The following is a 10,248-nucleotide window of genomic DNA, read 5'->3' on the forward strand; positions in this document are numbered from 1 at the left end:
CACTCACTCACTCACACACACACACTCACTCTCACGCACACTCACTCACTCACTCTCCCTCACACACACACACTCACTCTCACTCACACACACTCTCTCACTCACACACACTCTCTCACTCACACACACACGCACACTCACTCACATGCACTCTCACTCGCACGCACACTCACACACACACGCACGCACACTCACACACACACTCACGCACTCTCTCTCACTCACTCACACACACACACTCACTCACACACGCACACACTCTCTCTCTCTCACACACACACACACACACACACTCTCTCTTACTCTCTCTCTCACTCACTCACTCTCTCTCTCACTCACTCACACACACACACTCACTCACACACGCACACACTCTCTCACTCACACACACACGCACACTCACTCTCACTCACATGCACTCACTCGCACACACACACACACGCACACTCACTCACACGCACACTCACGCACTCTCACTCGCACGCACACACACACGCACACTCACGCACTCTCACTCGCATGCACGCTCACACTCACGCACTCTCACTCGCATGCACGCTCACACTCACGCACTCACACTCACGCACACTCACGCGCACTCTCTCACTCACACACACGCACTCACTCTCACTCACACACACACACTCACTCACTCACTCTCACTCACACACGCACTCTCTCTCCAAGCATGAGTGTGTGTGTGTTTAGCATCTGCAGTAACTCTTGATGAGCTCTGACACACTCACACACACTCAGTTTTCGGTTTTAGTTTTAGGTGCTTTATTGGCATAACAAATATTTTTTACATTTGTATTGCCAAAGCATTGCAGCGTTTCTACACTCTCTCTAACACACACACTCTCACTCATACACACACACTCACTCTCTCACTCACACACGCACTCACTCTCACTCACACACACACACGCTCACTCACTCACTCACTCACGCACACACACACTCACTCTCACTCACACACGCACGCTCTCACTCACACACGCACTCACTCTCACTCACACACACACACGCACACTCACTCACTCACTCACTCTCACTCACGCACACTCACTCACGCACACTCACTCACACACACTCACGCACACACACACACTCACTCTCACGCACACACACACACTCACGCACACACACACACTCACGCACACGCACTCTCACGCACACGCACTCTCACGCACACGCACACGCACTCTCACGCACACGCACACTCACTCTCACGCACACTCACTCTCACACACACACACACACTCACGCACACACACACTCTCACTCACACACTCTCACTCACACACTCTCACTCACACACTCTCACTCACACACTCTCACTCACACACTCTCACTCACACACTCTCACTCACACACTCTCACTCACACACTCTCACTCACACACTCTCACTCACACACTCTCACTCACACACTCTCACTCACACACACTCTCACTCACTCACTCACTCACTCACTCACTCACACACACAGTACTTAAAATAAGATATCATCATAAAAATATTTTATTGCAAAATATATAATTCCATAATTATCACTCACTCACTCACTCACTCACTCACTCACTCACTCACTCACTCACTCACTCACTCACTCACACACACACACAGTACTTAAAATAAGATATCATAATAAAAATATTTTATTGCAAAATATAAAATTCCATAATTATATATATATATATAGTTAGCTTTTTTAACAAATAGATGAATTTTAAGCAAGGACATTAGGAATATGATGAACTAAGAGGAAGGATCTTAACATGTTATAGTTTAACATACACCAGCTGTCCTGCTGCCACTAACTACTGATCACTCACACTCTGTAGCAGTGCAGACCAACATGAAGGCAAAGCTTTAGCCCACAAGCACAGCTACATGCTGCATCTGACAGACACACAGGCCCGTGCTGAAGGCATGTACAGCTGCATGTGTGTCACGTGATCATCTATGTCCCAGTCCGAGAGGGTCTACAGGTCAACGGGACGTTAGGAAGACCAATGGGGCAGCTGGGAGGACTTCGACAACTACTAAACGATGCAGATAAATGTATTACCCTTCAGTATTCTTAAAAAAGTCTGGTCAATTATAGCTGTGGTTCAGTCTTAGTTCTCATCTACATAAATGTATTTTCTACTAGTGGCGATTTATTACAGATATATAAAAATACAGTTCAATTAAATTATTGCAAATAAGATGAAATTAAACACATTTTAAACAAATACTGAGAAAAAAATGTATGACTGATATATTATGAAAATGACCTACAGTATATTTTCAGCTATAGCCAGAAGATTGTGTGTAAACGTTCGGAACTTAAAGCACTCACAAGATAATAAAAGTCCTTTTTGTTTATCACTTCTAATAGTCTTTCCCCCCTTTATTACGTTAATATTATTACGCTATATTTATTTGGTTAAGTTCTTAACAACGGTTTTGATTTATTTGTAATCTGTCATTATTTGTAAAAGCAGCCTGCTTATATAATTTAATAAAAACGCACAAACTAAATTGGATATAACCGTGACGCACCGCGATATCGAATCGTGAAACCAGTGACGATTAACACCGCTAGAAATGACGGCACATTAACTGCGCTGGCAGATATTAAACATACTGATGATAATGCAAACAGTGAAGGTGATGCAGAGCATCAGCAGACAGCATGTATGAATATCAGCAGCCTGTTATTATCAGGTAAACAACAGCTTGTATTGTGGATGCGATTAATCGCGATGACAGCCAACACGAGTATTAGCAGTGCTTCAGGCCTGTTGTTATTCTCTGCTATTCTCGACAGCAGCCCTCACTCATGTACAGCGTGTGTTTAAGGCTCATCATAACGAGAGGCTGGTGTAGATGTGATTAATGTGAGGTAAACACGGTCTGTCTCGGAGTGTCCTGCTGCCCTTGGGCCCGCGGCCTACCGCTCCGCGCCATTCCGCTGCCGGGTAACGGTCTCCTGGACACTCCGCGGCACACACACCGGGCACACACACACGTTACCTGCCGCAGGGCGCTGATCGAGCGGCCGAGGCTCCGGGAGAGACCGTATATATATATATATAGTTAGCTTTTTTAACAAATAGATGAATTTTAAGCAAGGACATTAGGAATATGATGAACTAAGAGGAAGGATCTTAACATGTTATAGTTTAACATACACCAGCTGTCCTGCTGCCACTAACTACTGATCACTCACACTCTGTAGCAGTGCAGACCAACATGAAGGCAAAGCTTTAGCCCACAAGCACAGCTACATGCTGCATCTGACAGACACACAGGCCCGTGCTGAAGGCATGTACAGCTGCATGTGTGTCACGTGATCATCTATGTCCCAGTCCGAGAGGGTCTACAGGTCAACGGGACGTTAGGAAGACCAATGGGGCAGCTGGGAGGACTTCGACAACTACTAAACGATGCAGATAAATGTATTACCCTTCAGTATTCTTAAAAAAGTCTGGTCAATTATAGCTGTGGTTCAGTCTTAGTTCTCATCTACATAAATGTATTTTCTACTAGTGGCGATTTATTACAGATATATAAAAATACAGTTCAATTAAATTATTGCAAATAAGATGAAATTAAACACATTTTAAACAAATACTGAGAAAAAAATGTATGACTGATATATTATGAAAATGACCTACAGTATATTTTCAGCTATAGCCAGAGATCTCAGAAGATTGTGTGTAAATGTTCGGAACTTAAAGCACTCACAAGATAATAAAAGTCCTTTTTGTTTATCACTTCTAATAGTCTTTCCCCCCTTTATTACGTTAATATTATTACGCTATATTTATTTGGTTAAGTTCTTAACAACGGTTTTGATTTATTTGTAATCTGTCATTATTTGTAAAAGCAGCCTGCTTATATAATTTAATAAAAACGCACAAACTAAATTGGATATAACCGTGACGCACCGCGATATCGAATCGTGAAACCAGTGACGATTAACACCGCTAGAAATGACGGCACATTAACTGCGCTGGCAGATATTAAACATACTGATGATAATGCAAACAGTGAAGGTGATGCAGAGCATCAGCAGACAGCATGTATGAATATCAGCAGCCTGTTATTATCAGGTAAACAACAGCTTGTATTGTGGATGCGATTAATCGCGATGACAGCCAACACGAGTATTAGCAGTGCTTCAGGCCTGTTGTTATTCTCTGCTATTCTCGACAGCAGCCCTCACTCATGTACAGCGTGTGTTTAAGGCTCATCATAACGAGAGGCTGGTGTAGATGTGATTAATGTGAGGTAAACACGGTCTGTCTCGGAGTGTCCTGCTGCCCTTGGGCCCGCGGCCTACCGCTCCGCGCCATTCCGCTGCCGGGTAACGGTCTCCTGGACACTCCGCGGCACACACACCGGGCACACACACACGTTACCTGCCGCAGGGCGCTGATCGAGCGGCCGAGGCTCCGGGAGAGACCGCGGGAACGGGATAACATGTCGTCTTGGTGGACCGCACGCACTGCAGCTCTCACAGCACAGCACCGGAAACAGCGCCGCCGCCAACCGGAAACCGAGCGGAGCATACCATGATGAACCAGAGAGGGGTGAATGGAATGTACCATTGATTTCCCACTGGTTTTACTCTTTTTTTCTTTAGAACAAGCAGCATACCAGTGCAATAACATAAATCGCATCAAAATAGGTATAATAATAAACACTTGTGGATAAATAAGTCTCCATTGGCCTATATATAATGAGTAAATTCAGTACATACCGAATTTTGATATATTTGATTTTGTATATATATTAAAAAACTGTACTCATTTACATTTAGCCGACGCTTTTATCCGAACGCGATCCATAAGTGGATCCAACAATATTCGTAATATACAACATTAAATTTGACTGATGACTGGATTATTTTCTTTATGCAATAGTGCTGCATTCAATGCAATGTAGCTAAACCCCGTGCATAGAATTCAAAATGAATATACATATAATTACATATAATTCATTAAAACACAGTCTACATTTCATAATACTACATGTGCACTAGATACTTTTGTGTACTAAGCACACTGTATGCTTTAGGCCTATACTATTTATCATTTCTAATTTCTTTTTAGTAATAATGCAATTTCCTATACAGAATAAAATGGCAATAATAAAATATTGTAATGCATTATAATTTATGACTTTCATTGTGCCATATGTGTAACGCATCTTCATAAATACTGTCCTGCTGGTTCACGTCTATGACTGTATGTAATTTATATTTATATAGTAATTTAGAACACAAATCTTACATCTAGCTTTAAGAAAATTTAACCACAGACATTATTTTGCAAACACACACACTCACACACACACACACACTCACTCACAGACACAAACACACACACACATACACACACTCACTCACAGACACAAACACACACACACACACACACACACACACACATAAACTACTAGGCTACTTAATATTTTTTATTCTATAGAGATATGTTATTCTTTGTGGTTATTTTTTTTAATGAGGAGCAGGAAACATACAAACCAACCAAATCAAAGCATCAACGCCTAACAGCCTATAATTCCAGCTGTTCCAGCAACGATGATTAACAAAACACCTAAATTGACGAAAATAGGATAAAACAAACACATTTTTCATTTCTAGTAGCCTATTCAATTATACTGAGCTACACAATAGTAGATTTTTATATTTAAAATACATAATAAACAGAACAAACTTATTTAGACTTTGTGAAATATGATATAGATATGCCAAATCTTCTTTTCTGTATAAGAAATTCTCCAAAAGCGAAAGGTTCAAAGTAAAATTCACGAAACTACTTTAAAATCAGGAGGCACTCTTTCTAGTTATTGATGGACAGTTGTGTGCCGTTTCTGATTGGCTGGTGTGTTGATTGAGGGCGGCTCAGCCACGCCCACCTGCCTGCAGCGAGAGGAGAGCGCGCGCCGAGCACACACTGTCAGTCAAGCGTCTCCAGAGCAACAGGTAAGCTGAGCTCTCATCACCTGCTGAGTGCCTCTCATCAACAGCTCTCTTTGGGGGAAAATATCTTTGTGTCATTCTTCATTATAATACTAATATGAAAAGTATAAACATATGAAACGACAGACAGAAGACACGTACTCAAATATGTAAGTATGTTTCATATTCATTTTTACATTGAACATTCACGTTAAAAGTATGAAGAGAGTGCGAAAGCATATAGATATATATATATATATTCAGATTAATATACAGAGAGCATTAGAAAACAAGTGTATTAATATCACAAGAATGTGACTGAAAACGAATGAAACGTGTTTCGTGTTTCTTTAAATATATATATAGTTTTTTTTTGCTTCTGTATTTTTAGTTACATGTTTTTTCTTTTGAAATCTTTTATATAATTTCTCAGTTTGATCTGTTTGTAGAGAAATCATAACATGTTAAACAGGATTATTTTAATAAACAAAACACTGAATGAATATGAATATATGTTTGAATATGACATTTGCTTGTGCGCCATTGATCTTGCATATATTTATGGATAAGAGTGTAATACAGTTTATAATAATGTAGGACCTACATCTGCTTAATGCAGAGTAATCGTAATGCAATGATATTGTAATGTATTTTATTTCAGATTTTCTTTTTTCTTTTTTAATTATTTTTTTACAAAGTATTGCATTTATGGATAAGAGCGTAATACTGTTTATGTAATGTAGGAGCTACATATGAGGGCTTAATGCATAGTTATTGTAATGCCTAATTTATTTATTTATTTTTTTGTTTAGTTTTTTTTACAAAGTATTACAGATCACGCACTTCTGAGGCTCATTATTGTGTCTGGAAAGTCCAGCAACTGCAGCCTGCGAACACCATGAACCTGAGCCCGCCTGAACACAGCATGGACGGCAGCAAAGCCGAGCACTTGCTCCCTTGTTTCCGCAGAAGCGCGTTTGACGAGCCTCTGGCGTCCTACCACAGCGGCTCCATCATATCTCACCTCCTGCGGAAAACCATTCACAATAAACTGACCTCACTGGACAACAGCCTCCTTTACCTGCCCTCCTCAAACGCCAGCGGCTTCGATCCCGAGTCCAACAGCGCCGATGATTTTGCTCGAGAGGAGCAGAGCTGCCTGTCCTTCAAAGACGAGGATCTGTCTGTGAGCGAGCACCTCCAAGCCAAACGCGCCCGGGTGGAGAACATCATACGAGGCATGGCTGCTTCGCCCAACGCCGACGGAGAAGCGGAGAGCGAGTGCGAAGCCGTCCGCTGTAGAAGAGACCTCCTGAAGGAGAACAAACGCAAGCAGAGGCTCCCCCAGCACCAGGAACCAAAGACCAGCAAAGACGAGGAGTGCCACAAACTCAAGGAGCAGCTCCAAAGCATGCAGCGTCTCCTGCATCAGCTCCAGGAGAAGATCTTGCACGTGCACGACCAGAATTACTCGGAGAGCGAGGAACGGGAAGATGCGAGGTCAGAGCACTCGAGTCTGAGGCTAGATGGTGGACACAAAGACCGAGTCAAAGTGGAACCCGGTGGTTTCGGCTCCGACAGGGCGATGAAGAACCTCAAAGAGACTCTCAAATGCGAGCTGACCAGGACTGTGAGCGAAAGCATCGATACGGTCTTCAAGAAGCTCTCCACGACTCTTCTGAACCAGTCATCCCCATGCCACAGTCCGGACTGCTCGGAAACCGAGAAGCGGATCCCAGAGGACTCCCCTTCAGATCTGTCGGATTCTGAGGAAAACGTCAATAGCAGGCATTGCTTTGAGAGCCACGGCCCGGAGCACCAGACCGAAGCCTTGTCCCTGGTGGTCCGTAAACCTTCTCTGAGCCAGGCTGTGAAGAGACCTTTCCCGCTGCACCAGACGCCTTTCCAGATGGGCTACAACGCTCCTCTACACGACAGCCAGATCCTGGAGCACCTGCTGAAGTACGGCCCTCACTCCACCTTCTGTCTGGAGAGGTCCTCGCCGGACTCAGTGGAGCGTCCGTGGGAAAGCCTGGCCATGAGGTCCAAGCTGAGCTCGGGGCATCTGGGTCAGCACCAGACTGGACTGGTGTCGGTGGACGCGCTCTGCCTTCCTCACATCAAGATGGAGCGTGGAGATCTGCAGAGCATGGCTGAGAGGAGCTCCTTCATGTCGCTCAGTATATCCTTTGAACGCTCCGTCTCTAGCACTTTAAAGAGATATTGCATCCAAAAACGATCATGGTGTTATAATTTACTCATGTGGTTCCAAACCTGTAGGACTTTATTTAATGGTCAATTTCTCGTTATTAACTAGCTGCTTATTAGAATGCATTTGTGACCCTGCAGCACAAAAGCAGTGTTGAGTCGCTGGGGGATATTTGTAGCAATAGCCAACAATACATTGTATGGGTCACAATTATACATTTCTCTTTTATGCCAAAAATCATTAGGATATTAAGTAAAGATCATGTTCCATGAAGATATTTTGTAAATGTCCTACTGTAAATATATCAAAACTTAATGTTTGATTAGTAATATGCATTGCTAAGAACTTCATTTGAACAACTTTAAAGATGATTTTCTCAATATTTAGATTTTTTTGCACCCTCAAGATTCCAGATTTTCAAATATTGTCCGATCCTAACAAACCATACATCAATGGAAAGCTTATTTATTCAGCTTTCAGATGTTGTATAAATCTAAAAAAAGAAAAGAAAAAGACCCTTATGACTGGTTTTGTGCTCCAGGGTCACACACACATTTTGGCTGTATATTAGCACTTATTGTATAAAGCACATATTAATGCCTTATTCTGCGTGACCATATTTTAGATCCCTTAATCCACCTCATACCTAAACTACCTTACTAACTATTCATAAGCAGTTTATTGAAGCAAAAGTCATAGTTTATAGATAGTTAATAGTGAGAAATACTATAGTGTGACCCTTTTTCCTTCTGAGGAACATTGAAGATGCTATTACGAGAAATGTTTCAGTGTTTTTAGTCTGTGGAAGTAATATCTTAGAATATCGTAATACCATCTTAATAAATATCATCTCTTTGGTGTGGCTCAGAAGAAAGAAAGTCATATACTGTATTAGGGTGAACTGCCCCTTTAATACCAAAACACCACAAAAAAGATCAAAAACAATTCAACTAAGTTGAAGAGGAAAATTGTATTGCTCAGAGGTGGCTCTTTCATATCTCAGTATGTTTTTCCCCTCAGGTATTTATTCTGAAAGTCATTAGTAAAAATACAAATGCGAACACCTAATGCATTAACTAACAATGAACAATCTATTTTTAAAGGATTTATTAATATCGGTTAATGCAAGCAAATAGAAATGCATGCATTGATTGTTTGTTTGTGTTAGTTCACAGTGCGTTAACGCATCCAGCGTCTCATTTGAAAACATAAAAGTAAATGACAAAATTAAGATGAATAAAAGCCGTAGAAGTATTGTTCACTGATGGTTCACGTTAACTCGTTTAGTTCACTAATGTTGTCAGAGTTGTCATACAGAGTGATTATAGAGTTATAAACGAGTGGAGAGCAGCTCAGATCATTTGATCGAGGGATGAGAAGTGTTTGAGAAATGTTTCAAAGTGCAGAACACTGTCGAGATCCCTTTTCATCAGAAACACGAGGAGAAACGTCTCTATTTAATCTTCATTTAGTGATTTTTCTCTTCTGTAGCTACAGTATCGTAAAGATTTTTTGCATGCGAATGCACAGGAAGGCATTTTTATCTATGGATTATGTTCTTTGTTTAGCTTCAGCTGCTTTTGAAAAATCCCCCTCTTTGTTTAGTTGACTGCTTTTATTTAATATATAGTAGTTAATATTGAGATATTGCTGAACAAACCACCAGCTCTCGAGCTCGGCGAACAATCGTTGAGTTGAGTGCAGCGGTGAGCAGTTCCACTCACGCAGACTTCAAGGAGAATTTTTGCTTTGATCTCGGTAACCCCAAAGAAAATTGTAGCATCTTCTTTAATCTGGGCTCGGTAATGACTTTAAGTCCAGGAAAAGACAAATAAAAAGGAATACAAGGCTTTGATAAGAATTGTTAGGAACAAAAGCCAATTTTCAAAGGCAGAAAAAGCAACAGTTTCTCTTCTGGAAATTCTCTGATTTTTTTCCCCCGCTCAGACTTGAAAAGGTGCGGGATATGTTTCTGCACTCTCGATGCGATTGGAGTGGATGAGAGAGGTCACTTTTGGTTGTTTGTGAACCGCAAGCTCTCAGCCGTCATTATACACCATCATCAA

General features: G+C 41.6%; 1 protein-coding gene across 1 annotated transcript in view; it reads left to right on the forward strand.

Moving 5' to 3' along the window:
- Positions 1-5,804: 5,804 nt before the first annotated feature.
- LOC107554779 (prospero homeobox protein 1-like) overlaps positions 5,805-10,248 on the forward strand; it is a 12,960-nt gene continuing 8,516 nt past the window's right edge. Inside the window, exons 1-2 of the mRNA XM_016237387.1 lie at positions 5,805-6,143; positions 6,800-8,267. Of these exons, the coding sequence (XP_016092873.1) occupies positions 6,872-8,267 (1,396 nt within the window). The 5' untranslated portion in view covers positions 5,805-6,143; positions 6,800-6,871. The remainder of the gene's footprint in view (positions 6,144-6,799; positions 8,268-10,248) is intronic.

The sequence above is a fragment of the Sinocyclocheilus grahami genome, unplaced genomic scaffold (assembly GCF_001515645.1).
Source record: "Sinocyclocheilus grahami isolate Dianchi unplaced genomic scaffold, SAMN03320097.WGS_v1.1 scaffold513.1, whole genome shotgun sequence".
Classification (NCBI taxonomy): domain Eukaryota; kingdom Metazoa; phylum Chordata; class Actinopteri; order Cypriniformes; family Cyprinidae; genus Sinocyclocheilus; species Sinocyclocheilus grahami.